This window comes from Nanorana parkeri, unplaced genomic scaffold (assembly GCF_000935625.1).
Source record: "Nanorana parkeri isolate BGI_ZX_2015 unplaced genomic scaffold, ASM93562v1 scaffold2003, whole genome shotgun sequence".
Lineage (NCBI taxonomy): Eukaryota > Metazoa > Chordata > Amphibia > Anura > Dicroglossidae > Nanorana > Nanorana parkeri.
The window spans coordinates 162,277-181,624 of record NW_017308271.1 but is presented as its reverse complement, the minus strand read 5'-3'; the positions used below and the strand labels follow the sequence as shown (position 1 = coordinate 181,624).

Below are 19,348 nucleotides of genomic sequence, written 5' to 3'. Positions count from 1 at the left end.
AGTCAGCACTTACCTTGTCTCCTTTATGTTCCAGTTTGTGAACTGTTCCTCAGCATACTGAGGGGCACCTTCAGTAAATTGTGACACAAGATTCTGCCTCTCCTGCCGAAGCCTTGGAGACTTGGAAGCACGCAATAGCAAGCCTAGGGGGTGCAGCCAATGCCAGAGAATATGCCTTGAGTGAGGTGACAAGGTACCTTCCCAATGTTGAAGGCATGTGACCTGGTATGGTTCAGAGGGAAGGACGCCCTCCTTTTCTGTGACAGCCAGGCTACATACTTGTATTTGGGTCTGGAATAGACCAACAAAGCTTTGATTATCAAAACCCAGAGAAATGAAAATTGGCATCCGATTTTGTTGCCAAAGTTGAAGTGGATTTTGTACATCTTCTAACTCTTTGGTTCTCAACTGGTGGGTCGTGACCCCATGTTCATTGGGTCGCCACATGCCTTCCACTTTTCTAGGTGAGAGACTCCTCAGCCTCCCCCTAGCGCAGCCTCCCCGTCAGTTTCAGTACCAAGCAGCCATTCAAAATATGCTGCCCGGCCCTGCATGCCAGCTTGAGGGGGGAGCTGCATTGCTTACAGCTCCCTAATGTGCCCTGTAGAGGTGCCTAGACCGGAGTGACATCACATCCTGGCTCCCGGCATCTCTACAGCACACGCAAGGGGGAACGCTAGTTTGTGTTCTCCCGTGCCCCTTAGGAGAACAATCTCATGCAGAAAAAAAGCAAAACAAAGCCTCCTGAACCCTTTTGTCATGGCCAAATGCCGGACTGCCTCACCAGCCTATCCACACAGAAAACAGCCAAAGCAGGCAATTACTTTTGGTAAAAAGCACACATGCCGTTTATTTACTAGTTTTACTACCTCAAAAATGCAGCAAAACAAAAGGAACATGAAAATAAATCCTTGCTTCTTTGGTGACTTATTACACAGTTTTCCCTAACTAGCAGCTAGAAGCAGCTGCCCCAAGCACCTTAACAAAACTACTGCTACACAGGCTGATTTTCCAACACAGGTATTCGTCTACTCAGGCCCACAAACCAGTTCCAGGGTGGAGCTACTCCCTTAGCAGGCTTGGAGATCTTATAGAGTACTTCCCCCTAGAGGAAAAAAACTTTAGTTTACAGCCTAAAACTGGGACATACATACTGAGGGGAAGTTAGCAAAACTGGAGCAGGCAGAATCTGGAGCAGCTGTGCATGGCAACCAATCAGCTTCTCTCTTTCATTTTTAAATCTTAACTGAACAAACTGAAGAGAGAAGCTGATTGGTTGCCATGCGCAACTGCTCCAGATTTTGTCTGCTCCAGTTTTGATAAATTCCCCCCACTGTATCTGTTATCCTGACTAGACCCAGTCGTTTTTATCTGTCTTCTGTCACATATTTTCATAAGCTACATTCCTTATTATAGGATACCAAATGGGACCAAATTAGTAGGAGTGCTTTAAGAACATAGCAAACAATGGCATTTGGCAGTGTATCCTGTTGGGTAACAAAATAAAAAACAACAAAAAGGTAAATCTGTGTGTTTGAATCCAAGGGTAAGAAAAAAAAAAATTAGAAACCGGCTTTTTAAAAATATAAAGAGGAAGGGTCAATATTGGCATTTTAGAGCAACAAAGATTGCAATAAGAAATGTAAGAGTGCAATCCGGGCAGCTAAAAAACATTACTACAGTCAGTAAAACGGTAATGACAGAACACATAGCTACCAGAAAGGATAAGCATTGGAATTTGTCTTAAATGACAGAGATATTAACTCCTTCATGACCAGTGATGTACGTCACTGGCATCGGTCCCGTTGAAAACAGACTCCCGCCAGGACTCGGGTTACACTTGTAAAGCCGACTGTCTGCTTTACAGTAGAAGCGATTCTGGCGGCTTAGGTGCCACCAGATCGCTTCTACGGGGCAGTAAACAGCCCCCCCCCCCACACACACGTTTTCCGGGCTCCGCTGCCCCTTCTATGGGCCCGGGACCAGATTAACTGGTGCCGGGGGGGGAAGCTGGGGAGGAGGAGATCGGCGAACCTCTGTTCACCGATCTCCTCCCCGTACTATGGGACCGGGAGCGATGCAGATTACATCATTTCCGGTTCCATAACTGTCAGTGCTGGGCTCATCAAGCCCATCAATAAGCTATTGAAGTGCGATCTGCACTTCAATAGCTTATTTCAAGTGTAAAGGTGAAACTGGGGGTCTTTTGGACCCCCAGTATCCCCTTAAAGAGTACCAGTTACTGCCAATATGCCATCACATGGGGGGCTTGTTAATTGCTACCCCTATGTGGTAGCAATTAAAGTAAAAAAAATGAATATAAAATTTTCAATTATTTTTACATTCATTTAAAGTCCCCTCTTCACGTAAACACGCGCCAGGTGCGCCTATGTATGAAAACGAAGATCGCGCTACACGCTTGGTATTGTCGCATACGCCGGAGTGAGAGCAATAATTCTAGGGCCAATATTTACGCGCATCTCTAAACTGATGATCTGTAGGGGCTTTTAAAGCATTGTCTATGGACTTTTTGGGGTACTGAATTTTGTCGGTTTCACGGACGCACACAATTTTTAACCTGGGCATGTTGGGTATCTATCTACTCATAACCTCATCTTTTATATTTTATTTTTAAAAATTAGTATTTTATTGTGTTTTGGGGCATTTAAGTGCATTTTCCACTAATTTGGGGGTTTGATAAGGAACTGTGCTAATGTCGTGCAACTGCCACCATTTTATTCTATAGGGTCTTGGCTTTCAGAAAATATATAATGTTTGGGGCTTTTAAGTAACTTTCAGGCCTAAATCGTGGATGATATCATGTAAACAAAAAATTAAAGCCTCGGTAATGAAGGTTAGATATATTTTTCTCCTCAGTTTACACAAACAAACCCTAAGAGTTTAATAAACAAAACAGTATTCCTAATAGCAATTTACTAAATGTACTGCTGTGGCTGAAAGAAATCAGAGTTCAGGACAGACTAGAAAAACTTGACATAAATAAGTCTCCAGGACCAGAACAATTATACCCACGAGTACATAGAGTGCTTAGCGAAGTTATAGATAGACCATTGTTCCTAATTTTCAAGAACACCTTGTTGACTTGAATGGTACCAAGTGATTGGCATAAAGCAAATGCTATACTAATATTGAACAAAGGGTCAGGAAACTACAGATCAATGAGCCTAACATTAATAGTGCACATTTGAGGGAAAGGTAAGGCACTATATTCAAGAATTTGCCTACAAATATGATATAAGCAACAACTAACATGGATTTATAAAACATTGTTCTTCTCAGGCAAACCTATTAATGTTCTATGAGGAAGCAATTTAGATAAAAGGTAAGCCCAGTGGACCTGGTCTATCTGTATATTGCTAAAGCAATCAGTTTACAGTACCCCACAGAACCTTTTACAAGCTAAGGTCTACGGGCATTGACAATATGGTATGTACATGGATAGATAATTGGTTACAGGAACAGGTACTATTTACTGATCTCTGTTCTCTGTGTCACACCACTGACCTGGCGGAGTTAAGGGCGGGGCACGGTAGGGGTCAGGTGGGGCGACTGGTGGCGAGTAACTGTTAAGGCCTGGCAAATAGCTCAGGACTTGAAATGTTGAGCCCTGCTAAGAGTATAGATAAATAGCTAATTTTCTAAATGATGCAGGCATGAATGGCATATCACAGGGTTCTGTCTTGTGGCCAATGCCATTAAACCTGTTTATATACTGTGCAACGGTTGGTATTTATACAAGAGTTACAAAGCAGCCACCGCTCATACTGCTTGTTCTGAGGTCACACAGCCCCATCCCTCTCGTCGGTGCAGGCAAAAAAAGGCACGCTGCAGCACTGGTTCTCACAGAAACAATTGTCGCAGAAACGACTGATATCACAAGCTGCACAATGTCTATTCGCAAAGTCAAAACATGCTGTAAACACAGTCGCCTCCAACTCTAACATGTTTCACCAAATGGCTTATTCATAGACATATGAATATAGATATCTATAACTAAGCTGTTTGAAGAAATATGGTAGAGTTGGAGGAGCCCGTGTGTGTTTAGAGCATGTTTTGCCTTCGGAAATAAACATATCCAGCTTTTGATATCAGTCCTTTGTGCGGCTAGTGTTTCTGTGAGGTTGGTATTTATAGTTCAATTTAATTGTTTGCAAATTATATCACAATATGCAGGGTAATAAACTTACCATGGAACATAGAAACGTTGCAGGAAGACCTCGGGGGACAGCTACATGGCAGATGATGTTCAATATTGAGAAATGTAAAGTTATGCATTCAGATGCTAAAAATATGTATGCAAGCTACTCAATAGGTACAACTACTCTGGGAAAACTGGTGATGAAAAAATATCACCAGTTTTTCAGACCACTGACTTAACAGTAACATGCAATACCAGGCTGCAGCTACCAAACTACCATCATGCATTAAAAAAGGTATCTTGACTTGATGGACTAATGTCTTTATTCAACCTCAAATACTATGTAACTATGTAACTATGTAACTATGTATCTACTCTAAAGATGAATCCATAATTTTGCCTCTTTACAAAACACTGGTTTGGCCTCATCTTGAGAATGCAGCAAGTTTTGGTCACTGATCCACAGGAATGATGTCCTTGAGCTTGAGAGAATCCAGAGAACTGTAACTGAATTAATAATGGGGCTGGAGAACCAAAGCTATGACGAACAAATACAAAAATTGCACTTATTCACTCTTAAGAAGAGTCAATTAAGACAGTATATGACTATTGTTGAATGATGACAGTAGAATCAGTAATAAACGGTTTAGTCCAAGGTACCTAAAGAAGTCAACAAGCCACCGCCTTAGACTGGAGTAAAAAAGGGTTAATCCCAAACTGCGAAGGGAATTCTTTACTGTTAGAGCAGTACAATTGTATAAATCCCTTCCCCAGGTAGTTATGTTAGCTGAGAGTATAAAAAAAGCATTAGATGATTTCCTCAGTGAATACAATATATAGGGGCAGGGGAGTGGAATTGCTAGCGCCCGACACCCGGGACATGCAGTTTCCGGTGCAGGGCGAGTAGTTTTTTTGTACATTTAACCCTGCTTCAGACAAGCAGAGGTAAATGTACAGCGGGGAGCTGCCGCTCGTTTAGTACAAGTGATCTGATAACTTCTAGCAAACGAGCAGCGGCGATAGTGTCCGCCCGAACTCCCCCACCGTGTTTTTTGGGGTCCCCCGCACCTCTGGGGGACCCGAGACTATGACACAACGGCTCAGCCATAGAGAGTATAGAGCAGACGAAGAACGCCCATTCTTCGTCTGCTCTGTGAGATCACTGAGACCAGAGCACTGTAATCACAGCGCCACCTGTCTTAGCTGTCAGGAACTGCACAGAACATCTGTTCTGTGTTGGAGGGCAGGTTCCATAAAGAGAACCTATCACCTCCAAATTACCACATAGGAGCTTGTAAGACCCTATGTGATAGGAATAAATATAAGTGATAAGTAAAAAATAAAATATATAAAAACCCGCTATCGGCATGCAAATAAACGCACGTGTAGGATATTGTGCGTGTGCATTGAGTGCTGTCGCAGAACTCTCTTACCCTTTAATGCACATTGTATGTGTGCAAATTCTCTTTCCCAGGTAATATGGGAAAATGGAATTACCTGATGAAATCTGGCCTCTAACCCTAACCCACCCTCCCCTTCCCCCACCGGCTATACTTACCTTTTGGCGAACAGTCCCTCCCCTCCGCCAGTACGGGTGTACTATCTGTACCCCATACTGCTGTCCAGTGCAGTCCTGCCCTATGCATTTTGAATTTTGCTCGCAAATTGCTAGCACTCATTGGTCAGTGTGGTCAGGTGACCGTGCTGACCAGTGAGAAGCGCTATTTGGTACAGTCAAATACGTATTGACTAGGGATGCACCGATACTAGTATCAGTGCCGATACAGAGTATTTGGGCGAGTACTTCACTGATACTGGAACTTACGGGCAGTGGAAAATTTTCTTCTGACCGGCAGTGCCGTAGGGGAACATGGAGCCAGCTCCCGATGCAATCAGGAAGCCGTGCGGCAAGTAATGACCCGCATAGATAAATAATTGGGCACTAGTAAGCAATGTCAAGCAGCAACCAGCAAAGCAAACATGATACTGGGGTGCATTAAAAGAGGGATTGTAGCAAGGGATAAGAGAGTAATTCTTTCACTTTTCAAGTCACTGGTTTGGCCTCATCTTGAGTATGCGATTCAGTTCTGGTCGCCGACTCTCAGGAAAAAGAGGTCCTCAAACTGGAGAGAGTTCAGTGAAGGGCTACAAAATTAAAGGAATGGAGGGCTTGAGTTATGAAGACCGCCTTCAAAAATTTAACTTATTCACCTTAGAAAAGAGAACAATTACAAGGGGACCTCATTAATGTCTACAAAATAATCAATGGGGACCAAAATATTCAAACAAACTGTTGAGTCCGAAAACTGTATTGAGAACCTGGAGACCCAAAATGAGGTTAGATAAGAGGAGATTCAATTTTAGGATTCGTAGGGGGTATTTTATTGAGAGAGTAGTGAAGTTGTGGAATTCCTTTCCGTAGGCAGTGGTATCCGCTGATGGCATAGATAAATTCAACAAACGTCTTGATGAGTTTCTTCTTTCACTCAATTTACAGGGATTTGGGAAGTGTTAGAGCAAGATAAATACAGCTACACATTCACATACACACATAGGTTGAACGTGACAGACCCTTGTCTTTATTCAACCTTACCTACTATCATATGTTACAATGCAAGCAGTCCTCATAGAGGAAAGGTAACAATTGAGGCAGAGGCAAATGAGGTTTTGTTTATTTCTGCTGGTAAAGAGAATTTGGCAGTCAGAGGCCTTGTTCACACCAAATGCACCAAATGCGTGTGCATGAGTTTCTGCACACGCAGTGTGTTTTTTTTTTAAAGTTTAAAATGGGCTTATAGTGCGTTTGCATGCGTTTGTATGTGTTCCAGAGCAGGTAAAATAGGGCTTGCTGCAGTTTTTTTACATGCTCTGGAACTGAATGCTGCGGTGTGAACTAGAGCCCAAAATACCATTGGAATACATTGGACACAGTTTTGATCCGGTCTGTAACAGATCTGCTCTGCTCCTGGAACGCACTTGGTGTGAGCAAGCCCTAATGGAGAAGATCTGCCTTCCTGCCCTCAGGTACCAGCTGACATCGTTTAGACCCTGTCTAGCATACTACACCAGCTTGCTAGCAGTATTTCCATCTTCCTCCTGCCTGATCTTCACCATTTAAAGGGCATCAGTGTGGTGCTGGTTGGGCTTAGAGGTGCAGACCTTTAGCTGAACTTTAGGCAACCATGCTAAATACATAGATAAAACACATAACTGGGAGCTGTTTTACCAGTTGTTTTTCCTGCCAAATAATTTTTACTTTTCCGATTCACCCCCGAGATTTACACTGCCACACCACACAGCAAAACCAGGTGGATACACTTCTTTTTGTGTCAGTTAAGGAATACAGTGGTGTAATCTCCACATCCCCAGTCTGCTGACTAGACAGTGAAAAAACAGCCGTAGACTGATGAGATAAACCCTCTGCTCACCCAGCTTTCTCCTTCTATCAGCATGTTACTGTTTCCAGTATTTCCCCTCACTCTCACAGTCTTAATGCTATTGTACAGGGATTGCAAGAAACTGGAACCAAGTCAAATTCAAGTCCCTGCATATAACAAATTGCATTTAAAAACATAGGTAATGATTAATGAATATACAGCAGCAATAATTTGTTTCTTTTATATTAGTCTGGAGTTAAGCTTTAAAGTTACATGCTAGGAAATGCAATACCCCTATAGTTGTAAAGTTCCTCCCCATGTATGCTCAAACTATAATGCGTTTCACCATTCTGGCTTACTCAGAGATCTCTACGAGTAAGCCAGAATGGTGAAACACATTAGGGGTTAAGCATACACGAGGAGGAACTTTACAGTGTGTTTTTTCTCCACAAATACTTTTATTTTTGGTAAAGACCCTGGGAGTGCGGCAATTTTTGGATGTAGATTTATTACAAGGTTACAGCATAAGTGAAATTCCTTCCTCAGATGCAGTAGCACTGCAACAGAATACCACCTGACCAACTATTAATTATGCAAAAGTTTAGAATGAAAATCTGTTCAGTACCATTATATAATCAGTATATTCAGCATCTTCAGTAATAAATCTGTCACAGAACTTAAACTGTAGTACTTAGCTGCCTAGGAATACAGACACACACAGGACTGTAAACCTGTCACAGAGACTTTGCTGAAGGGAAGGCAGCCTCTAATTTACCTGACAAATGTCCTCTGATGTTTCTTTGTTTATAAAGTAAAGAAAGGGTACATTAATGCAGTATATATGCCTATTATATAATTAGTGTAGTAACAGAAAAAATTAATGTCAGCTATAGGAATGAGAACTTTCTTTTCAAACCTTAAACGTGATTTCAGCTAAACAGCGTGTGCACTTGATATAAAAGCGAAAGATTGGCAGTTCCAAATACTTCTCATTCTGTACAGTTTCTTTCCTGGCATTGAACTTCTTTCCTTTGTAGATATACTCTCCACAGGTTTTACACCTGTAAAAGCCATACAAAAACAAAAAAAAGCAAATGCATGTCAGAAATTATAAAGATATATCACAATAAAGATTTATGATAGATCATGATTAGATGTACTAATAATTCCTTTTAAAAATAAATCCATGATGACTCAGAATGACTGTCAACAAACTCAAAGTGTGAAGAAGATAGTCAAGTGTTTACTATCCCGCTGCCCATGCCACAAAACACCAATGTAATTAAGAGAAATTGCCGCCTGAAAACCATTCAGGAACAGACTCAGGGGAGAGTCTATTTTCTGATCCCCCACTGCACTCAGTGGTTCTTCTCACCAACCCCAATGTTGCATATCCCCGCGAACGTCGGAGTGTGAGCAATCATTTTAGGGCCATTAATCCCTGATAACACTAAACTGATGAGCAGTAAAAGCGTTTAAAGCGTCGCCTATGGCCAATTTTCGGTGTGGTTGTTTTTTTTGCGTTTTTGCTGGTATGCGCAATTTTAAGGTTTGACATGTTTGGTGTCTATTTACCCGACGTGACCCCGACTTTTATATTTTACCAAAAATATGGGTAAGAATAGATGTTTTATAACATAATGTAGGATTTTTTTTTTTACATTTACTGTACTTTTTTCATTATATAGTAAAAAATAACCCCCCCCCAGTGGTGATTATACACCACCAAAAGAAAGCTCTATCTGTCTCAAAAAAAATGTTAAAATAATTGTAATATCAGTATTGGAGTTATAAATTAGTAGTAATTACACAGTTCAGTAATCCACAGTATAGGATATAGGCAATAATCATCAATGGTTATCTCCAGGTATTTATAGCACAGTATACCTCATAGGAAATAAGCAGCAGGCTCTGTTAGGAGTCCCCACTAGGTGGTGCTGTTCCCCAAGTAATCCCCACCTCTAGTTATAACGATCAGGATAACGTTTAACAGGACGACCCAGGCTACTTGCAGTTTCTGGATGTCAGCAGAGTGAGACGACCCAGGCTACTTGCAGTTTCTGGATGTCAGCAGAGTGAGACGGAAACCCACGATGCAGGAGTGGTTGAGCTGGAGACTGAGAGCAGCGTCTTCAATGGTGGAGAGATCCGTGACAGCAGGAGAACCAGCACAGCATGCACTGCACTATAGAAGGACATCACCGGACTCCTCCCCCCTTCCCTTCGTTAGCCTAGGGAGCCACTCGGGGAAGGGGGAGGAGTCTAGTGACATCATGGACATCCCGGAAGCCGGCGGAGAGGTAACGATCAAAAAAAATGTAATCGATCAAAAAAATTAACGATTAATCGAGGAATTAATCGTTAATTTCCGTAGCCTTAATATATAGATAATATATCTATATATAAATATAGCGGAAAATGTATTCATACTTACCGTCATGTTCTTTTCCTGGTTATATGGCAGCGCTGACAAATGGGTTAGCTCCTATTTTCCCCTAGGTAACAGGAACAAGAAAGGGTTAAAAGACTCCAGCCCATATAAGCCCCTCCTCTTCCTGGGCTCCCTTGTCGAGTCACAAGCTAAACTGTCCCGAGGGTGGGAGCCCAGCGCTGCCATGGAGTATAACCAGGAAAAGAAAATTACGGTAAGTATGAATACATTTTCCGTTTTCCTGGCCATATCCATGGAAGCGCTGACAAATGGGGAATACACAAGCAAGGAAAGGGTGGGAAAAATAAACCATACAACTAAACACATTGCATTCTGAAACATTTATTATGTGACCTAATGGCGAGAAAGCAACACACTTCTGCCAAATTGGTCGTTAATCGCAGCTCTAACATCCAGTCGGAAATGTTTGACGCTGGATGTTAGATGTTGCCGCATTAACGATCTGGTCAGCAGAAACACACACTGCTGCTGCCCATGAAGAAGCCATAGCCCTAGTGGAGTGAGCTCTGATCCCCTCCGGTGGAGAGATTCCTGCCGCCCGATAGGAGTTAATGATGGTGGATACGATCCATCTGCTTAAAGTCGTGTTAGTTGCCGCAAGTCCCTTTTCCGCTGGGATAACGAATAGTCTCTTGAACTACTCCCACTCTCTGCACTGCTCCACATATATGTGCAAATATCGGACCAAATCCAGAGATTTACCTGGGCCCTGTGAATCTATGGAAACTGGAATGGACTTCAGGCAGGAAATCAAGGACCGACCTCAAAATCACTCTGTGTTCTTGGAAACAGAGAAAAGGTTGCTCGCAACTGCAAGCCTGGAGTTTGGACACTATTCTACCCAAAGCCACCAAGGTGATGGTTTTGTATGACAGAAACTGCAGTGATACCTCCTCCAAGGGTTCAAAGGGTGCTCCAGAAAGCTTCGCCCACACAAGAGGAAGATCCCAAGATTCCCTTTAGGAATCCAGCAATATTGGCGTCTTGCGACCATCTGATACCGGTGATTGCCGAAATATCCGATACCTGCACTGTAAGAGAACTGAGGCTCAAATTCTTATCCAGACCTGATTGCAGAGACTCCAACATCATTTGGGAAGAAGGCTGAGCTGAAATCAACACTAATGTCCTTAGCACATGAGGAAAAAACAGACCATATCCTACAATATGATGCGGAAGTGGGCATCTTCCTTGATTGCAACAGGGTATTGATGATAGACCGGGAAAAACCCTGACTTCGTCAACCTTTCCCTCTCAACAGCCATGCCGTCAGCTGCAGTTCCTGCGGATTCGGGTGCAAGACCCTGAAACAGTAGGTCCGCCACCCCTGGAAGAGTCCCTGGAGGTTGAATGCTCAGAGACAACAGGAGAGGAAACCATGGCCGTCTGGGCCAATATGGGATTATGGCAATGACTGTCGCCTTCTCCCTGCGCATTCTCTGAAGCAATGGCATGATCATTGAAAAAAGGGGGGGACACAGGCGCAAGTGTGCAGTCCCATGGATGTAGCAGCACGTCCTGGCCTTCCGCACCCCGGTTGTACCTTCTTGACAGGAATCTGCTGACTTCGCAATTGTTGCGGGAAGCCCTTAGGTCCACCTCCGGCTTGCCCCATCTCTGCCTGTTGAAAACTGTTCGAGATAGGGGCCATTCGGTCAAGTCTACCTGGTTCCTGCTCAAGTAGTCCGCTATTTGGTTCATGGGCTCGGTAGGTACACCACCCTTATCCCTATCAGATTCCGTACTGCCTACTACTACTACCTAATTCATCAACGGAATTAGGATTTGCATCATGCTGGGGCTCCTCGTCCCCCCTTGAAGATTCAGATACACTACCACCATGGCATTGTCCACCATGACCTTGACCCATTTGTCGTGGACTTTGTCCTAGAAATAAAGAAGCGCCTGGAACACCGCCTTCATCTCCAGAAGATTCGAAGATTTGTTCTTCCATCTCTGCGGCCACACCCCCTGTGCATACTGACCGTCCAGGTGGGCTCCCCAGCCTGAACCGCTGGCATCTGTGGTAATGGTCAACCATGGAACATCTCCCAATGGAAACCCCCTGAGCAAATAAGCCTCCTGGGAACACCATTCCAGTGAACTCCAGACACCGGGAGATACCCTGATCCATTGCTCCGATACATGTATTGTATTGTGTGAGAAAAGACTTCTGAGCCACCCTCATATTCCATTGTGCCCACCGAGTAAGACCTATGGTTGAGGACATGGAGCCCTACAGGCTCATGAAGGATTCGGCTGTGACTTGTGCACTGGTCCAGACCGTTTTTACCATGTCCCTTATCCTGTGGAATCTGTCCCTGGAAAATTGAACCGTCCCAAATTTGGTGTTGAATTCCGAGGGAGCTCAGGAAGAGGAGGCGCTTATATGGGCTGGAGGGGGTTAGTCTTTTAACTCTTTCTTGTTCCTGTTACCTAGGGGAACATAGGAGCTAATCCATTTGTCAGCGCTGCCATGGATATGGCCAGGAAAAACCCATGGCTATGGTGTTGAGATTGTATAGTCCTAAAGTCTGACCGATTTTGTTTTTGTACTTGACATTTTTGGGGGGCTAATGCACCTTTTATGGGTGATAATTCGATTTAAATCGATGAATTTTGATTAATTATAACATACATACAGATCCAACTACATTGGCCTATGCACATACAGCACAGCAATGAAGTAATAAAATTAACTAGGATTACACTAATCCGGCACGTTATTAATCCCACGTGCCCCACTCAATATGGCCGCCGCTTGAGTGGGGCAACTCAGAATAATAACGTGCTGGATTAGTGTGATCCTAGTTCATTTTATTACTTAATTGCTGTGCTGTATGTGTACAGGCCAATGTAGTTGGTTAAACTTGGTAGTAACACTAGGTAGTAACCTCGTTCAGAAGTCACCACACAGATCGTGAGTAATATCAGTATTGGAGTTATAAATTAGTAGTAATTACACAGTTCAGTAATCCACAGTATAGGATATAGGCAATAATCATCAATGGTTATCTCCAGGTATTTATAGCACAGTATACCTCATAGGAAATAAGCAGCAGGCTCTGTTAGGAGTCCCCACTAGGTGGTGCTGTTCCCCAAGTAATCCCCACCTCTAGTTATAACGATCAGGATAACGTTTAACAGGACGACCCAGGCTACTTGCAGTTTCTGGATGTCAGCAGAGTGAGACGACCCAGGCTACTTGCAGTTTCTGGATGTCAGCAGAGTGAGACGGAAACCCACGATGCAGGAGTGGTTGAGCTGGAGACTGAGAGCAGCGTCTTCAATGGTGGAGAGATCCGTGACAGCAGGAGAACCAGCACAGCATGCACTGCACTATAGAAGGACATCACCGGACTCCTCCCCCCTTCCCTTCGTTAGCCTAGGGAGCCACTCGGGGAAGGGGGAGGAGTCTAGTGACATCATGGACATCCCGGAAGCCGGCGGAGAGGTAACGATCAAAAAAAATGTAATCGATCAAAAAAATTAACGATTAATCGAGGAATTAATCGTTAATTTCCGTAGCCTTAATATATAGATAATATATCTATATATAAATATAGCGGAAAATGTATTCATACTTACCGTCATGTTCTTTTCCTGGTTATATGGCAGCGCTGACAAATGGGTTAGCTCCTATTTTCCCCTAGGTAACAGGAACAAGAAAGGGTTAAAAGACTCCAGCCCATATAAGCCCCTCCTCTTCCTGGGCTCCCTTGTCGAGTCACAAGCTAAACTGTCCCGAGGGTGGGAGCCCAGCGCTGCCATGGAGTATAACCAGGAAAAGAAAATTACGGTAAGTATGAATACATTTTCCGTTTTCCTGGCCATATCCATGGAAGCGCTGACAAATGGGGAATACACAAGCAAGGAAAGGGTGGGAAAAATAAACCATACAACTAAACACATTGCATTCTGAAACATTTATTATGTGACCTAATGGCGAGAAAGCAACACACTTCTGCCAAATTGGTCGTTAATCGCAGCTCTAACATCCAGTCGGAAATGTTTGACGCTGGATGTTAGATGTTGCCGCATTAACGATCTGGTCAGCAGAAACACACACTGCTGCTGCCCATGAAGAAGCCATAGCCCTAGTGGAGTGAGCTCTGATCCCCTCCGGTGGAGAGATTCCTGCCGCCCGATAGGAGTTAATGATGGTGGATACGATCCATCTGCTTAAAGTCGTGTTAGTTGCCGCAAGTCCCTTTTCCGCTGGGATAACGAATAGTCTCTTGAACTACTCCCACTCTCTGCACTGCTCCACATATATGTGCAAATATCGGACCAAATCCAGAGATTTACCTGGGCCCTGTGAATCTATGGAAACTGGAATGGACTTCAGGCAGGAAATCAAGGACCGACCTCAAAATCACTCTGTGTTCTTGGAAACAGAGAAAAGGTTGCTCGCAACTGCAAGCCTGGAGTTTGGACACTATTCTACCCAAAGCCACCAAGGTGATGGTTTTGTATGACAGAAACTGCAGTGATACCTCCTCCAAGGGTTCAAAGGGTGCTCCAGAAAGCTTCGCCCACACAAGAGGAAGATCCCAAGATTCCCTTTAGGAATCCAGCAATATTGGCGTCTTGCGACCATCTGAGACCGGTGATTGCCGAAATATCCGATACCTGCACTGTAAGAGAACTGAGGCTCAAATTCTTATCCAGACCTGATTGCAGAGACTCCAACATCATTTGGGAAGAAGGCTGAGCTGAAATCAACACTAATGTCCTTAGCACATGAGGAAAAAACAGACCATATCCTACAATATGATGCGGAAGTGGGCATCTTCCTTGATTGCAACAGGGTATTGATGATAGACCGGGAAAAACCCTGACTTCGTCAACCTTTCCCTCTCAACAGCCATGCCGTCAGCTGCAGTTCCTGCGGATTCGGGTGCAAGACCCTGAAACAGTAGGTCCGCCACCCCTGGACGAGTCCCTGGAGGTTGAATGCTCAGAGACAACAGAAGAGGAAACCATGGCCGTCTGGGCCAATATGGTTCTCTTAAAGAATGGCATGATCATTTAAAAAGGGGGGGGGGGGGACACAGACGCAAGTGTGCAGTCCCACGGATGTAGCAGAACGTCCTGGCCATCCACCCCCCGGTCGAACCTTCTTGACAGGAATCTGCTGACTTCGTAATTGTTGCGGGAAGCCCTTAGGTCCACCTCCGGCTTGCCCCATCTCTGAACCACCCTGTTGAAAACTGTTCGAGATAGGGACCATTCGGTCGGGTCTACCTGGTTCCTGCTCAAGTAGTCCGCTATTTGGTTTTCTGGGCCCGGTATGTACACCGCCCTTACCCTATCAGATTCCGTACTGCCCACTTCATCAACGGAATTGGGACGTGCATCATGCTGGGGCTCCTTGTCCCCCCTTGGTGATTCAGATATACGCTACCACCGTGACATTGTCCACCATGACCTTCACCCATTTGTCGTGGACTTGGTCCTGGAAATAAAGAAGCGCCTGGAACACCGCCTTCATCTCCAGAAAATTCGAAGATTTGTTCTTCCATCTCTGCGGCCACACCCCCTGTGCATACTGGCCGTCCAGGTGGGCTCCCCAGCCTGAACCGCTGGCATCTGTCAACCATGGAACATCTCCCAATGGAAACCCCCCTGAGCAAGTAAACCTCCTGGGACAACCATTCCAGTGCACTCCAGACATCGGGAGATACCCTGATCCATTGCTCCGATACTTGTATTGTGTGAGAAACGACTTGTGAGCCACCCTCATATTCCACTGTGCCCACCGAGTAAGACCTATGGTTGAGGACATGGAGCCCAACAGGCTCATGAAGTATTCGGGTGTGACTTGTGCACTGGTTCGGACCATTTTTACCGTGTCCCTTATCCTGTGGAATCTGTCCCTGGACAATTGAACGGTCCCAAATTTGGTGTTGAATTTCGCCCCCAAGTACACCATAGACTGTGTTGGAGTCAGTTTGCTTTTTCTCCATATTCAACAGCCATCGGTACTTGTTGAGGGTGCTGATAGAGACTTCTCTGTTCAATATGGCCTCTTCCTCCGAGTTTGCCAGAATCAAGACAACGTCCAAGTAATTGAATAAGTCCATGCCGCGTCTGCGGATTTCCGCAATGATGGTCACCAAAACTATTGAAAAGGTTCTGGGGGCAGTGATCAGGCCGAACGACATTGCTCGAAATTGAAAGTGCCTGCGACTGACACATAACCTCAGGAACCTCTGATGCTGCACAGCGATGGAGATGTGGAAGTATGCATTTTTGAGATCGATTGACACCATCCATATGTGTGGATGCACCACCTTTACTATCGTGTGAAGGGATTCCATTTTGAATTTCTTGATAGTGATTAAATGGTTCAACTGGTGCAAGTCCAGGACTGGCCTCCAGCCGCCCTCTAATTTGGGAGTCAAGAACAAGCGGGAATAGAAGCCTCGGAACTGCTGTTCCTTGGGAACCACCACAATGGCATTCTGGGAAAGAAGCGAGTCTATAGAATTCCAAATAACCGGTCCCTTTATTTGATCCATCGGAGGTTTGGTAGCAATGAACCTGCCTTTCGGGGGACCGGAACGAAAGTCCAAGATGTAACCTTCCGTGACCACTTTCAGGACCCATGAGTCCGCAATTGAGTGTACCCAAAGACCTGAGAAAAGCTGCAGCCTCGCACCTACTCCTATGTCTCCAGGATCGACACCTTCGTAAGGGGTTTTCCGACTTGCTAGGACCCGCATTCTTGCCCCTCCCATATCTGGAAGGGCTAGATCCGCCTCTCCATGGTCGTGAGCGAGAAGACTCCTTTCCTGGCTTGTAGGATTTGGAGTCGCGAAAAGCACTGTTGCCTTGGCGAGGCCTCTGATCTCTATAGTTCCTCCCGTTTCTCCTCTCTTGAGGAAGTATGATCTTCCTGCTCTCAATGGATTTTTTTATATAAGCATCCAGCTCTAAACCAAACTTCATATCCCCCTAAAAAGCTAGGGAACAGAGACTGTTGTTCGCGGAAGCATCAGCACCCCAGGACCCAAGCCACAGAGCTCTGCGAGCCACCACTGCGGACACCATACCTCTGGCTAATGACTGAATTAGATCGTCTGAAGTCTCCATAGAAAAGTCAGCTGCCAGTTTGACGTCTAGAATCCTGTCCAGGAGTCTGTGCCTGCTCACGCCTCTCCTCAAATCGTCCTCCAACTCATCAATCCAAAGGTTGGATGTACGTGAAACTGAAGATAGGGCCACCGCCGGGTGAAGGCCCATCCCCCAAAGCCGTGTAGGTTTTCATCAGATTATGCTCCATTCTGCGATCCATGGAATCTTTGAGAGACCCTGCGTTATCAACCGGCAAGGCTGTGCGTTTTTCCAACCTGACAACAGCTGCGTCAATTTTAGGGGCTGAGTCCCATGCACCTGAATCCGTGCTACTGATTGGGTAGAGACAAGAAAACCTTCCTTTAGACCCCATCCGTTTTGCGGATTTCTCCCACTCTTCCTTAATTAGCTTTTTTGTGATCTTGCTCACTGGGAAGGATGGTCTGCTGTGTTTCTGCCCAGCAAAATGCCTGCTTGTGGGAGATAAGACTTCCTCCAGCTACTTCATGCCCCCGATGAAGAGGAGTATTCAAATACAAATCCAGTCTTCTTCCCCATCGCCTAAATGTGGCCAAGCACTTAATCCCCCACTACTGGAGGAAGACATCTGTTCCTACGGTGGAGGAGTGGAGCAGACTGGTATTGGAAATCTAGATCTCCAAAGAATGGCTGGCTACATGTAATGATAATTATGCCAAACATTACTCTGTCTGGGGCCACCTGGATCCATCGCAACCTGGACTCAACTCATGGCAGTGGACAGTAATGATATATTTTTGCCTTGACAATCATTATTGTGCCTTCTATACTACACTGCAGGAAGTAGCGAGGTTTCTTTTTCACCAAACACTGCAGCCAGAGATATTTTCTAGCAGACCTGATTTGTATTCTCCCCTCGATTCTTACCTACCCGCCTGCCCTCCCTCTCCTGTCCCTTCCCCATCCCAGAAGATAAAGTTATGTTATCATTGATCATTGACAGCCAGAACTCTGTTAGTGATTACACACAGGTTTGGCTGAATTAATCAATTAAACAATTCAGGTGAGCCAAGAAATCCGAACTGGATTACCCAGACCCAAAGTCTACCCGAAAACCTGGTCTGGGTTCAACTAGTCTTGCACATATGAAAGAAATCGTGGGGAAATAGATCGCCTCTCGATGATTTCCTCATGTCACAATACACACACACACACACACACAGCTAATGATTAGGCAGGACCCTAGCAGAACGACTGCAGTAATTTTAAGGTATCCTTCTAGAGGTGCTAGGTTCTTCACAGTTAATATATGCAAAATCACTGTCTGTACAAGGATATCCATGGCTTCTTTAACTTGAGAGGTAGTATCCTTTGACTATTCTCCTTCACTTGGAGAAAGGGAGGAATCTGCACAAAAAATGCATGCCTAACCAAGGACTCTGCTGAATCCACAAACTCTGACTATAAATCTGAGGACTATTAAAAGTAGGTTCAGGGAATGCTTCCTAAAACCCTTGTGGCTTAGTTTGGGAACCGAAGCCTACTCTAACACGTGGACAGTTGAGACAGGAAACCCTCAAGAAAAAGGAGGTAATGGTTATGAACTAGCCACAGCCATACAGTTGGGATTCAGAGAAGAATCAGAGATAGGTGTACTCAGGTGTAGCTCAGCACCCTTCATCGTGTTTTAGGGCCCATTCACACCACATCCAGATTACCTACAGATCAGACCAGACCGTTTCCAGACCCAAAATGCATCCCAAAGTATCCCTATGCTATTTCTGGCCTCTGTTCCCATCAGCGCAGTCCGTTCCAGAACAGACCAGAAAAATACTGCTCGTCCTATTTTTTCTGGTCTGGAATGCACTGGATTGCATCAAAACACTGGAACGCACCTGTAAGACCATTTTAAGCTAACATTAGCACCGCTCTGTGCATAAGCAGAAGACTGCCCTGGGCCAGAGAAGAGGCAAAGTGGAAGAAGACCCACCGAGTCACGTGACAGACCTGCAGACATCTGAAACAGGTAGGTATAAGGGCTTGTTAACACCAGCAGCTGCGCTCAGGTACATCGCACTGTTTTTGTTTTTTTGTGGTTAGAACTTAATTGAAATGTCACAAGTAACAATGTTACAAGAAATGTCTATGTGCACAACGCGGTGCAATTCACATCCCACTAGGTTGCATTTAAAGTACTGTATGCCATACTATTTTTAAGTGCTCCAGGGCCACCCCCTGCAAATAAGCCGTCCAGGAGCAGGGCCGGCATAGTTGTCCCCCCCCCCCAGAGAACATACTGGC

General features: G+C 44.7%; 1 protein-coding gene across 1 annotated transcript in view; it reads right to left on the bottom strand.

The window, feature by feature from the left end:
- The window catches only part of CCDC94 (coiled-coil domain containing 94), a 101,066-nt gene that overhangs the window by 44,378 nt on the left and 37,340 nt on the right, over nt 1-19,348 (bottom strand). The window contains exon 3 of the mRNA XM_018572335.1: nt 8,453-8,597. Within this exon, the coding sequence (XP_018427837.1) occupies nt 8,453-8,597 (145 nt within the window). The remainder of the gene's footprint in view (nt 1-8,452; nt 8,598-19,348) is intronic.